This window comes from Pteropus medius, unplaced genomic scaffold (genome assembly GCF_902729225.1).
Source record: "Pteropus medius unplaced genomic scaffold, Ma_sr-lr_union100, whole genome shotgun sequence".
Taxonomy (NCBI): Eukaryota; Metazoa; Chordata; class Mammalia; order Chiroptera; family Pteropodidae; genus Pteropus; species Pteropus medius.
In genome coordinates this window covers 1,914,308-1,930,828 of record NW_024354550.1, presented here as the reverse complement: position 1 = coordinate 1,930,828, position 16,521 = coordinate 1,914,308, and the positions used below count along the sequence as shown (strand labels likewise).

Genomic DNA, 16,521 nt, shown 5'->3' with positions numbered 1-16,521 from the left:
GACACAGTTCCTCATACGGAGGCTAGTGATGGGCGGCTATTTTAATGGCCCCAAAAGTTTGGCACCTACACCACACCCACCCTCCTCCGGTAGCTCCCAGGATCCACCTGTGTAATCACAAGATGTGAAGACAGATCTGAGTTCTTAGACATGCCAATCTTGCGCTTTACGCAAAGTTCTGCTAAAAATGTTTTAAGGGAAGTGGCTGGAATTCAAAGTTAGGACTAGGTTTGGGCATTATCAGTTTATTATCCATACTAACCCACTGCCCATTATCACTCACAATCTCAGCTTGGCTCTGTTTGTAGCTCAAACTCAGAGATTTTTTATCTTTGTGAATTTTAGAGTCTGCAAATAGGAGGGCCCAGGAAGGAGGCCCGGCCATCGAGACAGAGATGAGCTTATGCTCTGGTAAAAGAAGAAACTCTTAGGTGTCTGCGCTTCAGCCTAAGAAGAGCATTCAATTTCTAATGTGAGAACTAAGCGACACAGCTCCTCAATTAAAGCATGTGACCATAGCATTCAACCAATTTTAAGTTAAATTAAAGTATGTTTGTTACTGACCTAAGCTCTAAATGAAGGTGAAGTCGATGGGCTACAGTGGCTAGGAGTTAGGAAGCTCAAGTGAGACACAATCAAGCATTCATGTCTACTATAAGAGGAAACAGACTGAAGGTGAGAAGCAGCAACTAGCAGAGGCCTCACACACCAGAGGCCCCAGGGAACCCATGTATATGGCATCCAAACCACATGCGACAGGTCTGGGTTTCCCCCAGCCATCAGTGTCCCCCACTTACTGAATAATGTCACTTGTTTTTATCACCATTATGAACAGCCCAATTCTTTACCTCTGCTTGGACATATAAGTGCAGGAGATAGAAAGCTGAGTCAAAATCAAAACTCAGAAACACATTCATTTTTATACTTTTAGAAAATAGAAAATAAAATGGAGGTTCTCTGTGGTGTGGTACCTGGAGGCTCACTGGATATACTGAAGGAATCCACACCATGTAGACCCTTAAAACCTTGATGAAAAACAGGACATACACACTCACCAACTCACCACATGTATGTGTCTTCCCTCATAAAATAATGGCTAAGTGTTTCCTAAAGATGAAACTCCAGAAGAATGCTGAAGATGCATTTTTCATGTACATTTTACAAGCTCATGCTCACAAACAGGCACAAAACATGCTGCCCCACACTCCCTCAAGAGTAGGGGAATACTAGCTTGCAGTGGAACAGACCTAAGTTTGAATACCATCTGCCACATGTTAGCTGTCCAATTTGCTTCTGATGAGCTACTTAGCTGCTGCTGTAAGCATCAGTTTCCTCATTTGCAAAATGGTGAGAATAGTAACTCACTGGAAAAGTTCTATCACGTTATCCAAGAGTTTGGGCAATCCACGTCCCCACCATTGTGCTGTCATCTCAGGTGTCCTGGTGCATACACCTAGGAGCTCTCTCAGACCAAAACTCTCTTCCTCCCTCCTTTGCCTCACTAAAGTCAAATCATTTCTCGACATTTACTGTCGCATCATCCAAAACGGCTGCCTTAATACCACCATTCCTGAAGCTGCTGGAAGCTGGGTGCTTGTTCTGTTCCTGTGCTGCCTCCTTCAATGATAGCCCCTTGTTGCACCTAGAAGTACCACTTTGTTCAGCCTCCTACCTAGACTGGGAGCTTCCTGAGAGTTCTCTGTGGCAGATATATTTCCATAGTGCCTGGCAACCATGTTGCAATAGATTTAGTGAGCAAATGAACAAAAGGTCTTGGCAAAGGAAGAAAGATGGGGGATATGCAGAAGCCAAAGGCTACAATGTACATTAAGAAAGGAAGAGTTCAACAAAGGGAAATCAATACCATCAAGTACTGCAGAGATATCAGGAAAAAGAACAACTGAGAAAACAATAAATTTAGAAATGAGCTCCCCGGTAGCCTATGAGAAGTGTGCTGAGTGTCAAACATTGAATGTTCAGGGCAATGAAGGAAGATAAGAGGGGCCATTCTTTCAGGTAAAGGAGAAAGTGAGATTCCCACTCACTGAGCCTAGAGAGTGCATAAGCCAGAAAGAGGCCATGAGGAGAGCAGAAAAGGAGTTAGATAGCCATGGTGAGAATCTAATAGGGAGCCAAGAAGAAAATGGGTTTCTGAGAAGCAAGGTGGATGGTCAATTACAGAGAAAAAATAGTAACTTCTATGAAATAAACTGACATGCCTATAATGAATTCCTCTTGAACAGACAGGAGGACTTTTACCTAGAAGGAGAGAACATTGTTAACCCACCGATAAGGAATCACCACATTGGGAAAGAGAGGTAGGACCAAGAACTGGGAAGCAAGAAATTCTAAAACATCCACATGACCTTGGAATAAGAAAGGCCAGGAGTTTGATGACAAACTTAGAATTAATAAGATTGAAAAGTATAATTTTTTAAAGATAAAAGGTAAGATACTTAATAACGTAAAATATGACCACAAGAATAAATAAGCAGCCCATACATAAATCCTCTTTCTATTCCACCCATTTTAACTATTCTGGAAACCATCCAGGATATCACATATTGCACCCTCTTTGGGAAAAAAAAAAAAAGGTACACATTAGGACAAGGGAGCTAAGACGAGCAATGATAAGAAAATGGCTTTATTAAGTTTAGAAATGTACACAATGATTACACAAATACATACTATTTTCTACTGATATTAGAATCATTTAGAGAACAAATTTTTTTTTCATATGACAACCTCTGGGGCACCTAGTATTACTGCTTTTGATGTTTGGACTGGAAGGGGGAGGAGAAAATATCAGACTGTCACTACATAAGAACTGAACACAGAACAGGAAGGAGACTGCTCATCACAGGTGGGTGCTGATAAAAGCATGACCACCCCACAGCACCTTTAGTTCCTCTGTCCTCTCCAGGAATAAGCACTGCGTGAAGTCAGAATCTATCATTCCTCACCCGGACATGTTGTGTCACCTGGGTCACATACAACGTTGCTACACAGAGAACTTAATCCCTTCATTTTGTCTCTAAAGAGAACTTCATGACGTTTTAGGAATATTCTAGGCAAATAAAAGATTTCATTATCACTTGTTCTCAAGTAAATTTCTATAAAATATATACTTACATTTCCAGGAGATCACAAGGATACAATTATGGTGATGAAATCTGTAATGAATAAACTAAGAAAGATCCTAAATTTCAAGGCTACCTATAATGTAACATTTTTCTATCTGAAGTCCCAACTACAGCAAAGAAAAAACAAGTTTTTTTACCATCCTCACCCAATATTTATTAAATATCCTCTGTGTACAAGGTCTGAAGTAAAACCTATTACTCAAAAGAGTGTCACTGGGCCAGCAGCATCAATGTCATGCACCACTACAGACCTACTGAATACAAGTCTTCATTTTACCAAGGTCCCCAAGTGATGTGTGTGCACATGAAAGTATTAGAAGAGTTGGTTTAATGAATTAAAAGAGGTGACAGCCTAGACCAAGGCAAAATCAAATCCAACCACCATTCTGCCAAACATATCCTCTTCCTATCAGACAATATAGCTGCTATAGGTGTTACCGCTGCACACATCTGTCTCATCGGATCAGCAGTCATCAACCAGGGGTGATTTGGCCTCTTGGAGGACATCTGGCAATGTTTGGAGACATTCTGTCACAACTTCTATCTAGCAGATAAAAGCCAGGGATGCTGCTAAACATCCTGCAACGCAAAGGGCAGTCCTCCACAATTATCTGGTCCAAAATGTCAGTAGTACGAAGGTTTAAAAAAAAATCCTGCCTATGATTTCTTGCCTAAAATAAAAAAATCACCAAAAAATTTTTTTAAGGTGATTGAGAAAACCCTCTAATATTATCACAAGCTTTGACTGTTTTATCAAAATATTATGAAGGAATAATTTCCCTTCTTCAGAGAAAGTAGAATTAGGGCACACAATCAGAATGGTGGGAGGTGGTCCACATACAAGAGAAAAATGGGTCACTGTGTATAATGACTCAGAAGATGAGTGATGAACTCAGCATGTTTTTATTAAGATGAATGTATTTCTGGGGTGAGTAGTGCTTTGTACAACCCTGTATCAACTAAATTCTGCTCAAAGAGAGAGCCCCAAGGTTATATTTGATAATCTACAACTTGAAAACACTTAATGCAGCACAATCCTGAGACCTCACATTATACTAAAAGACAAGTGCGCTCACTATCTAGATCAGAATGCATCTTTGATATTGATATTCTAGCTGGGCAAAAAAATTGAGAGAAGCCAATCATATGCTCCTATTACACATTAATAGCTGCTTTTTGGCTCATAAATCCCACTCTACCATGTTCTTTAATTATGTTACCAAAGACCCAAAGTGATAGTATTATAGAAACTAACACGTTTCACATCATTCTCCTTCACCTGAATTTAGGGAGCAAGAAAGAGCTCCACCTAAAGAGAAAAAGATATATAAAAAAAAAACTTTTAAAAAGTTTTGCCACATATAGAAATCTTTAGGCAACATTGTTCGCGTTCCTGAAGCCTCCAGGTTAACATAATGCCCACTTTCACTACAGACATTCAGAGATTATCTCAGAAGTAACTGTGGTGAGCAGGGCTGGCTACACCTCCAAAAACTGGCTTGCCTGCTTTTTTGACTGATCATCTTCCAAAGGTCCTTTTCTTTTCATTCCGCCCTGCCCACCCTTTGGCCTGTCTTTCATCTTTAATGGGCTGAGGCAAGCTGCTTAGAAATAGTAAATCAAATTAGAGCTTGGGCAGGGAAGGGAGAGTTGCTAGGCCACACCAAGATGTTTCTTTCTGATTCATTGATTCTTATTTATTTTTATGTTATTGTATAAAATGAGCATTTCCTTCATTTGTGAAATGGTTTTAAGTTTCGGCAGGACCTATTATCAGGACATTGAATCATCTCTATACTAAAGATAAGGAGAGAAGACTGGGTAGATGTTTCAAGGTCAAAGTGATACATGTCTCTTTTATAATCTTGTCCTGGTTTTAATCCAACACATATTCCTATCTTTTGGTCTCAATATATGAAATTGGCCTCACTTGCTGTAGATTCCTTAAGAGAGCTTCTTTTACACGTTATCTCTCAATCTGTCAGTGTAGAAAAGGCTGCCATGCTCTGAGATACCAAGACCAAGTAAAATATGTTCCTAAAACAGGAGTCCCCAAACCCCGGGGTCAGGAACTGGGCCTCACAGCAGGAGGTGAGCGAGTGAAGCTTCATCTGTATTTGCAGCTGCTCCGCAGTACTAGCATCACTGCCTCAGTTCCACTTCACATCATCAGGCATTAAATTCTCATAGGAGCACCGGTCCCTGGTACCAAAAAAGGCTGGGAACCACTGACCTAAAGGACACAATGCTCTACCATCAACACCACTGCTAATGAAAAAAATATATATCTAAGAGCTAGAAAATTACTACCAAAATTAAAATTTCTTGGATTTACCTTTAGCTCGTTACTCATGTAGAGTGCCCTTTACTTTGCCTCTGCTGTATCCAACCAGACAGCAGCATAAGCAGCAGTGATACCCTGCTCCTTCCCCGAACCCGCATGTCTCAAGCTTTTCCATCCTAAAAAGGAGACTGTTACCTGCAATTGCTTAAAAATGGGCCAAAATAGCAAGATGTCTGGGGAAAAACACCCAAGCAAGCAAGCCTTGAGTAATCACTCCATTTCAGAAGGTACATCTGCTCTAGACGTTTATCTAGATGTTAAATGTCTAGGGGATCAGTCATCCCCTTCCATCAACCTCAAAGTGAGAAGAGGACCAGGCAAAGATGTGCATCACAATGGCATATATGCTCAGACTCTGAACACTTTGAAGAATCTGAGAACACAGTTCTGGACCCATGGCATCAGGATACATGCAGACATACTGCAGCTAAAAAGTATATGTCACAAGACTGAGAAAATGTCTTTATACAGATTTCTGTAAGGAAAAGAATTATGGCTCTCACTAAATTATATCCTGGAAATTCTTCGCTATGTCTACATAAAGTGGCTTGTATAATGTTTCAATAAGGAAAGGAATTTGGATGTCAAACTTTTCTGGAAATTATTCACTATTTCACCATATAATTATGTATTATATAGTTAATATTTCTCTCTACTTCAAAATGTATTAACATCTACATTTTAAAATATTTAACATTTTAAACTCCAGTGAATCCAACAATTACTGAGTGCCTATCATTAGCACTACACCACAATGACGGAGGGGGCTGTGTTCCGAGCACCAGGACCCACGGAAGCACACAGCAGGATGCATTCTCTCAAGCTCTAGACTAAGCTGCATCTGACCATCAGGGAACAAGATAATTATCTACTAGACACACAAACTCTTTGCCACAGTTAAAACAGACAGTTAAAAATAGAAAATGTGGCCCTGTTGCTTACCATCTAGAGTATGAAACAGGCCACTAAAAACCTACAAAGCAGCAAATGACATAAACCCGGATGATCAGACCAAGAATGCGGTGGGTAAGATTTCCTTCCAAAAGTCCAGGGTTTGGCAAAGTCAAGTGGATAGAAATAGTTCTAGTTTTGCTATATGGCATTCATGAAGGAAGAGTACACAGAAGCAAGATATACTTGTGTGGAAAGTAGCACACAAAGTTTGCATGTATGATTTTTTTTATTTAGAATGTGATTATTTCATATCCCATGTTTCCAAATTCCACTTTCTCATACTACCTTAATTTTACCAACTCCATTATGTATAAAGCACCATACTTGGCACAGAAATACAAAGATGAACAAGATACATTCTCTGACCTGAAGAAACCCATAGTGTTTCACACTCTTTCCCATGAACCCCGACTAGACGTAAATTTCTTAAGAACAGGGCTTCATGTCTTATATCCCCAGAATCTATATTAACTTATTTCACAAATATTTTAACAAACATCCTAAATAAATGCTAGGAATATAGTGGTTAAAAAAATGACATGGCCTCACTCCTCCGAAGGAGCTTACAGTAGTGCAAGAAACAAAAAACAAACAGCCAGAAAGATGAGTATTACAATAGGAGAGAGGCACAGAATCATGAGTACACACAGATGGAACCCCGCACTCAATGCACCCCTATCAAAGCTTGTCAGAAAAAAAGTCTCCTAAGGAAAGTGACACCCAAGCTGAGGCCTCAAGGATGAAGGGAAGTTAGCCAGGCAAAAAGGTGGCAAAAGGTTTTTCCCACACAAATGAAAGTTTGTGCAATGGTCCAGAGTGAGAGAAATCATGGAACCTGTAAGGAGTCAAAAGGGTTCAGGACAGAAGGAACTCACTGCCAAAGGTGGAGGAAGCAGGGATCAGGTCAAGAAGGGAGCCTGGGGCTACTCTAAGGGCAAGGACCTACCACTGAAGGGTTTTCAGCAGGATGTTGTTATTATATATAAGATGGGGAGTAAACATTTGCTTTACGAAATGATCTTTCAAAGAAGTCTAATCTTCCCTGTGCCCTAAATCAGTATGTCTGACATCAGTGAACCCCATACAAGATTCCCAAACAAAAGAAGGTTCTGAAAAATGCCTAGAATAGCGTCACCCAATTAAAATATGATGCAAGCCACGTATGTAAATTTACATTTTCTAGTAGCTACAGTCTTAAAAAATAAAATTAAGATGAATAAAACATTTTGCTTAATATTTCTAAAATATTATTTCAACATGTAATCAATATTAAAAATATTAAGGTATTTATTTCACACTTTTTTTGTACTAAATTGGTGAAATTCGGTGTGCATTTTACACTCACTTCACATCTCAATCTGGACTGGCCATAGTTCAAGTGCTCTACAGCCACATATGGCTAGTAGTAGCTATCACATTGAACAGTACGGATTCAGAATGCACTTTTGGAAGCATTTCTTGGAATCGTTAAGATACTTTTATCATTTTTGTTTGTTTTCTAATTTATAAAAATAAAGCAAATCAGTTTTTCACTGTGAAAAATACACAGAAAAGCTCAATTTTGAAAGGTACCCATAACCCTATACCTAAAATACCACTTTTGGATATGTATGCTTGTAAGACATTGTTCTACATCAAAAATATATGTAGGGTAGGCTTTCTAAAGAGTGAGGCCTGTATCGCTCGCTCTTAAACCTACTAAACAAATTTCCAAATAAAATGAAACAGATTCTCTGTTTTCACAGTTTTATTACCTTTTGAGACTATATTTAAATGAGTATATCCTAGAATTTTGGAGTTTTATAGGGAACCATTGTCATTTTAGGGAAATTTTGCTTCTCCACATTACCTACAGCTCTCAAGTCGTCCTACTTCTCCAATTTCTTTCTTGTCATCTGTCTACTCTGTTCTTCCCTTTTCAAAAGAAAGGGAGAGGGAGAGGGGCAGGGAGGAAGGGGTGCATAACAGATACGAAAAACTTCATTTCAAGAACGTGGAGGGTTTGACTATACTCGTTTCCCTTTGCTTTATTACTTGGCAAACAGCTTGGAGTCTGTAAGTGACTATTTCACATCGCTTTCCAGGCCTCACCTTCAGAAGTCACAGAATGAATTCCACCACCACACAGCCTCCAGAGCAGTCCTGCCCCCGGAACACCCTCATCACTCAGCAACTCGTTCCTGTGCTGTACTTCATGGTCTTCATCGCAGGGATCCTGCTCAATGGCGTGTCGGGATGGGTATTCTATTATGTGCCCAGCTCCAAGAGCTTCATCGTCTATCTCAAGAACATCGTTGTTGCTGACTTTCTGATGAGCCTGACTTTCCCTTTCAAGATTCTCAGTGATTCGGGCCTGGGGCCTTGGCAGCTGAACGTGTTTGTGTGCAGGGTCTCAGCCGTGCTCTTCTACATCAACATGTACGTCAGCATTGTCTTCTTTGGGCTCATCAGCTTTGACAGGTATTACAAAATTGTAAAGCCTTTTCTGACTTCTTGCATCCAGTCAGTGAATTACAGCAAACTCCTGTCAGTGATGGTGTGGATGCTGATGCTTGTTCTCGCCGTTCCCAATAGCATCCTGACCAACCGGAGCGTGAAGGAGGTCATGCACATAAAATGTGTGGAGCTTAAAAATGAACTAGGACTAAAGTGGCACAAAGCATCAAACTACATCTTTGTGAGCATCTTCTGGATTATATTTCTTTTGTTAATCATTTTCTATACTGCTATCACGAGGAAAATCTTTAAGTCCCACCTTAAGTCCAGAAAGAATTCCATTTCGGTCAAGAGGAAATCCAGCCGCAATATATTCAGCATCATGCTCGTATTTTTTGTCTGTTTTGTACCTTACCACATTGCCAGAATCCCCTACACGCAGAGCCAAATGGGAGGACATTACAGCTGCCAGTCAAAAGAAGTCTTGCACTATGTGAAAGAATTCACTCTGCTGCTGTCAGCTGCAAACGTGTGCCTGGACCCCATTATTTATTTCTTTCTATGCCAGCCATTTAGAGAAATCTTATGTAAGAAATTGCACATCCCATTAAAAGCTCAGCATGACTCAGAAACTTCCAAAGCCAAGAGGGGAAATACAATGCATGAAAGCACAGATACTCTGTAATTGCTCACATTTCAAATAAAGTCTGTGTATGCATATTGTAATCTTCAATTACATGATAAGAGGAATGAATGTGCAACATATCCATAATAATAGGTGTCATCCCTGAGCATTACTATCCAATTTAGTACAACAGTATAACTTTCCATGTTTTCTTGTAATATCAATGAAAATAATCATACATACATTTTTTAATCATATCAAACTAGGTTTACATTTATAATCATTAATTCGGTGAATCAATGTAGAACGTTAAATAGCAAATAAGAAAATAGGAAGCAATCAAGACTATTCACATGGGTGCTTTTCCCTCTAAACACAAGAAATAAGTTATTAAGTTATATAAATTTTTTCACAAATTCATTAGAGATCAACTTAAAAGTAGACATAGTTTAATAAAGGACTAGAGGCCTGTTTGTAGTGAAAGAGTCAAGTTTTCTCTGATTTGAAGGAGGAGGAAAAGTAGACATCCAGAATCACTTAAGAAATCCCTTACTGATTTATCTCATGGCATTTCAAAGGAAAGCAGATATAAATTACGTACTTTGCAATAAAAAAAAATGTAATTATTTTCTAATAGCATTTTGAGGATAATATAAAATACATTTTAAATATGTTCTCTACAAAAACTTTTTAAGCCACTTAATGAGCCTGGAGTTCTGGTGTTAGAATATTTTTAAGTGGATTCTACTAAGGGAAGCTAGATATTGGCATGTGTTGCCAGCAACTTCCCCTGTTCAGTGGTATAGACCAAAAAAAAATAGAATGAGTGGGAAAAAGACACACATGCACGAACGCGCTCACTCATTCTCTGGATGGCACCATACATTATTCTCTAGAGGCAGAGGGAAGCAGTTTTCTTAGAAAACTGGACTTGTTAAAAAGAAAACCTAAAATTTATAATAATGAGTGACAAGTTATACATAAAATGAAAATTTACACATTTTCTGAAAAACAAATGAATTAACATGTGGATATGGAATGTGGTTGCTGACGTGTGAGTTATCAAAACTAAATTCTTTCTCTGCTATTAACTTGATCGAAGACATCTGGTCATGTTCTTTACAAACATTTTTGTAAGCATGTTTATATATATTTCAATAGTTACTGTATGTGTACTAATAAAGAAGTTATTTTTAATTGTGTCAATTTTTCTTAATAATCAAGATATGAAAAAACATTACCAGATTTCCTCAGTAAAGACATAGATGGTTTCTTTAATACACTCAATTATGCATGCCAATAAGAAGTATGTTACATAAAGAATTCAAAAATTCTACTTGCTACTGACTTTTCAAAGAAAGTATTGCATATGCTCTAGGAACGCATCAGAGTTTAGGCAACTCTCAGAAAACACACCTTAAAATGAGGAAGAGATGAGGTTTTTACACTCTGTGTCTACTTTCTACCCTTGTAAAAGCTCCCTGTCCCCAACTCTAGGTTAAATATCCTCTCTCAAAAAAAATAAAATCACCAAACTACAACAAATGTACTTGGTAAAACTAAGCTTGCTGTATTTGTTTGGCTAAATGTTTGCAAAACAAACTGACTGTGTTTATTCTTCACAATTTCCATTGGCCAGCACAAATTAGTAAATACTGGTGTTTTAAACGCCCCCTACTGGGCCATGGGAGATAATAAAAGTATAAAAGAGAAGGTAAGTAGTACCAAGTAATGCCTTTGTTACCACTGTGTTAAAGCGGATCAGTAACATGAAAGGCAAGATTTCTCAGGAAACAACATGAAATGCAGATAAGGGTATTGTAAAACAAGAGCTGAGTAACAGTTGCTACATTTTAGGACTTTCAGTTCCAGGGCTACAACAAAAAATAAAGTGGTAGCGCACTGGCAACAATGGATTAATTCAGAGACTTCACGGAGACCACCAGCACTAGTGCTAGTAGGCAACAAGAAATATTTTCCTGGTCCTTCTGTAGACAAAGCCGTAGGGCACATCCTCAAGTGCTCAGGCTGCCCTGTGCAGCTTATAAACTTGGGTGCTGTGGTGGCAAGGAAGGCAATATAAATGAGACTGCAAGAAAATGGAAAACATGGAATGCCGATGATGACAGGGAGCAGAGAGCTCAAGCCTCACCAAGAGAGGCCAACAGGCCTTTAGCTCCAGTCAATTGTTTCCCCATGTTTTCAAGGAGTATAAAATTACAAAATTGTAAAATGCTGGAGCAGCAATGCAAAGAAAACACATCTGTGGATAGAATATGATATACCAACAGCTGCTCTGCAACATCTAATAGACAGAACTCTAATAGACAAGGTATTCATAAGTGGCTCTTGAGTAAGACTTAAATGTCCCTTTAACAGGAATCCTTACGTTTTCTTTAAACTGAGCTTCCGTGTTGATGCATAATTGATTCAACTACATATATTTACTATGTATGACATTTGAGAAAAGAAGAATCCAGAAAAAATGACAACCATATAAAAATATTATACATGAAATCTACCCACAGAGATGTCAGAATCTTGCAATTGTCTTTTACAAAATGTTATCAGCAGCAGTGCTCATTTGTTGGCTATCTCCTCAGCTTCCGTATTCTTTTTTTTTTTTTTTTTTCCTCAGCAATAAAAGCAAAAGTTTTTCTTTGGAAAATTCATTTCCCTGGCTACAGAGTTGGTACAAACCCAGCCCTGATTCTAACAACCGAGGACCTTCATTTAGCCCTCAACTAAAGCCATACCTACAACTTTGGACATTCCAGTCTGTCAGCGAATACATCTCTTTTATTGTATAAGCTTGATTTTAATTGTATTTCTTTGTCACCTACAAATGAGAAAGTCTTGATACATTGGCTTCAGCTAACAAAGTAATCTAGAAACCCTAAGAAACACCCTTACACCAAGCTCTGCTCCTATCTGATGGAGTGAAGTATGTACCATGGGTTCTGTAGTCTCTCCTTAATTCTACTGATGCCACCTATATCATTTAAATGACTCTGGAGAAAAGGAGAAAGAAAGTATCTTTATTAATATAGAAAATACCTATATTAACACTAAGAGATAATAGCATAAAAATTACTAACAAAACAGATCGTTCCCCACCTCTCCCCCCGCCCCCACAAAATGACATAGGATTTCCTTTGGGTAAACAGCACTGTGAGGGATTTGTGTGTTTGGGGTGGGAGAGAACTGGTACTGTGAGGTCTTCAACAGAAGAAGCCACTACTTCCTTTGGTCACCTATTCTCTGCAAGTAACCACGGCCAAGCAAGTTATCATTTCATGACAGGACACTCCCCAAAAAGAACTGCTTTAACAAAATGTAGCTTTCCTTTCCTATCTGCCATTTTAAAAAATATTTTAACCATTTCATAGCACTGCATGTAGAAAAATGATTAAATGTTGTATTACTTTAAATACAAAATAAATAAATATATTTTTACACCTTACTTATAAACTAGCTACAGAGAAGGAACAAATAATCCCATGAAATAAGGTACTCTCCTAAGCAGTTTCAGGGTTGATAGGGTACAAGACCAGTTACTCCACTCCTGCCTCCCCAAACTTCACCAGAAGTGGGGGGAAAAGCAGAGAAGCACTGTTATAAAAATGGGCACATTTCAAAGACAACGAAATACCTGAAAAGTACCATATTGATAAAGTTTATGAGACTACTTGTTACCTTTTGATGGCTCTCATCGTATAATTCTATGTCTTCTCTCATGGTCAGAATGAAGACCTCCTCCTCAACCCACCTCATCCCACTTCTAAAACATTATCTTCAGTACTCTGGGGACCTGCAGTGCAGCACTTTGGACTGGGGGCATCTTGTCGTTCTACTCACAGCTCGAGGTGGCCTCAGCTCCAACTCCCGTGATATCAGTATGTCAGGGGAAGGACGGAGCTACATACTACTCCCCGCCCCCAAATCAAATCCCAGTCCTTAATGAACTGCTCAACCTCCCCCAAGGTGCATGACAAGGTCCTAAGGACTTACTTTCCAATCATTCCATCTCCTGACATAAATGGACATGAAGATGGCACTTATGATCTCCATACAATACTTCATATTACTTAAACTATTTCTTATAATCCTTTTTCAAAGCTAAAATATTTTCTATATATAACATGCAGCTTCTTTCAAGCTGTTAATTATTTACATTCTATTTTAAACCATTACCTTTCTGAAAGAATACTAGCTCTCTCTGATATCTTACTAACTGAAATGAAGAGTTAATCCTCATTTTGTTTGTAAAATAAAAGCCAGTTTCAACTCCATATCATGACCAAGTGTATTTTCTTATCTGCTTGATATTATGAAAGCAATTAGGTGAATAAGAAGCTATATTTTGATAGGAAAGCCAGTGTTTCAATCAATGTTACTCAAAAGAGCTCCTTAAGGTGTTTACAAAGTTACAGAATGTCTAGGTTATGACTGATACGGCACTGAGGAATATTTAATATCTAAATAAAAAATAAAATAAAAAGCAATCTGTGCACTATAAAATAATGAGATAGCGCTAACAACACAGTAAGCTAATAAACCAAAGTCACCTTTCTACCTGCCAAACCTGATTCTCTCCTCAGACTTGACTTCTCCTCCCACTATTGAAACAACGGTTAGCTGCCCTCCCAGCCCACAGCACAGCACAGTGATTTCACTTCTGCAGTGGTTCCCAACCACCCATCTCTTCCCATCTAATTCAGATCCTCATGGCCTCTCACCTAAAACAACCACAACCATCCCCTAACTGGTGTCTCGTCTTCTACTTTCTCCCTAACCCAACACATTCTAACACAAGTGTACCTAGCTGCTGAACTGGCAGCTCCTGTCACATAACTTTCCTGAGATCTCCCCTATACTTACTTATTAAAGCATTCAAGATTGACCAGATCGATCCAAGAGTGGTCTCATCCTTGTCCTGAAACAGATACTACTCAGATACTCCAAGTACCCAGACTGCCCGGGAGTGCCCAAACACACTCCCCACATCCCAATTCTCTGTGTCACCCCCACGCATGACTCCATTTTCCCACTTCTCAGAAGCATCTCTTCACCTCGCCTCAGTCAGAAGGACTGCACCTCCTGATTTCACAGGTTCTAAGAGCTAGTCGTAAATGTGTATCATTGCAGGTTCTGCATATTCCTTGTCACTCCTTCTACATTGTAACCTTCTAAAAGTAACAAAAATATTATCTAAGATGGGAGCTAAGGAGGCAGTTTGAAGTCAATAAATATTTGTTGTTAGAATTTTTCTTAACTACATCAAAAAACAAAGAGTCACATGGCAAGAGAAAGGGAGAATTTCTCCAAAGAACCATCTCCTGTAAACTAACAACAGAGTTTGTAAAATGTGTTACTCATAACTTCATTAAAAATGGACCATAACGACTCAAGTGGAAAAGGAAAAAAAAAAAATGAACTCAGTGACTAAAAACAAACAAGATAACCTTTAAAAGTTCTTTTTTAGGGATTTCCCCCCCCCCTTATTATTTTATAATCATGGGTCAAATAGCACAGTAATAGCTCCCAACTGAAAGGTAAAATGGACTGTATGTTGATCTGATAATACTGTAGTCAATAAAAAGTCAGAAAACCAAAAGGATGGGCAAAGAGAATGTAGAATAGGCAAGAAATGATAGAAGATGCTCAGTAATTTTCACAACCAACTTCATATTCCCAAAACGTGCAAAACACGTTTGCCTTCAAAACATTTCCAAATTTTTATTCTATTTCATAAAAAAGGGAAAACTGAGGCAGAGCTTAAGTAACAGAAAAGGCAACATCACATAGAAGCTCTCTATGTACATGTCTAATCACATCCATCAATTATTAGAGTTGAAGCTACTAAACTCAGCCAAAGTCAGGAAAAAAGTTTTTGGACTAATCCAGCTGGGAAAGGGGATTGTGTGCTTTAAAAAAAACTTTCAAAATACAAACCAAAAGTACAATGGCTCCAGAGAGAAGGCTGACCTGGAGACACACAAGCTGCTGAAGGCATGTTTTGATCATTGGCATTTGGTAACCAAGGAACAGCCCTCTGACTGAAAATTATAAAAAGCTTCAGGATGCAAACTGGTTTGAGCTGAGAGCATCCTAAATGGCAAACTCCTTGAGAAAAGTGGGAACAATGGTATACTGTTCCACTACTCAGTGGCACTCAAATTCCAATTGTAGCAAACACTAAGTAGGGGAGCAGGGGAAGCCTGGACTGATGTGCTGGTCTCCTCTGTAAATGCTGTTTCTGTCCAAAACTTATACTTGAAGAAGCATAACTAGGTTCAGGGACACGGAAGTCTAACTGTGAACTGTGGGCAAGGCCAGAGTCTCCTACATCTCACAGCTCTTCTCAGGCCTAGGTCCAGCTGTGGCAGTGGCTTCCTAACCCAACATTCATTTTCTCTTCTTCACTAGTTCCAAAAGGCTACCGTATTATGTTTAAAAAACAAATTTTAATAATGTTAAACATTAAAAATGATACTTATACTGAACCAGTCGTTTGGTATTTGCAGCCAATAAAATCAAATGCATGATTTGTGTGGACAGGGGAGTGGGCTACAAAAAGATTCTCTTTTTCAATTCATGGAGCAATTTGGCTTCAATTTTTATTTTAAACATACAAAATACCCATCAAAGTAACTAATACATCATTTCTTAAATAAAAAGTATTGCCATGGCCAAGGTAAGGGAAAAATAACTTCACCTCACTTCTTCTCATTTGGGTTTCTGAAATAGTGGGTTAGTGATGGTGTGTAATTTCCTAGAACGCTAACAAAATACTATCTGAAAAACACCTGTCCTTAATGAAACAGACAGAAAGAAGTGACTTATGGAAATTAAAATGGAACATGTGTTAAAAACAAAAACAAAAACAGGGACAATAGTCAAAAAGAGCCAATTTCCACTGTGAATAAACTTCCACAAAATGCCAGGTTGCGTCAAGCTTATTCTCAAAAGGAAGAACATGGTTCAGTTTCACTATTAAAAGAGTGGTTTCTCACTAT

The 16,521-nt window shown here is 38.6% G+C and overlaps 2 protein-coding genes across 3 annotated transcripts in view; one reads left to right on the top strand and one right to left on the bottom strand.

Annotated features, from left to right (window-relative positions):
* P2RY14 (purinergic receptor P2Y14) overlaps window positions 1–10,310 on the top strand; it is a 56,195-nt gene extending 45,885 nt beyond the window's left edge. For both annotated transcript variants that reach the window (XM_039855093.1, XM_039855092.1), the window contains exon 2: window positions 8,526–10,310. In XM_039855093.1, the coding sequence (XP_039711027.1) occupies window positions 8,549–9,562 (1,014 nt within the window). In that variant the 5' untranslated portion in view covers window positions 8,526–8,548 and the 3' untranslated portion in view covers window positions 9,563–10,310. The remainder of the gene's footprint in view (window positions 1–8,525) is intronic.
* MED12L (mediator complex subunit 12L) overlaps window positions 1–16,521 on the bottom strand; it is a 315,454-nt gene that overhangs the window by 191,392 nt on the left and 107,541 nt on the right.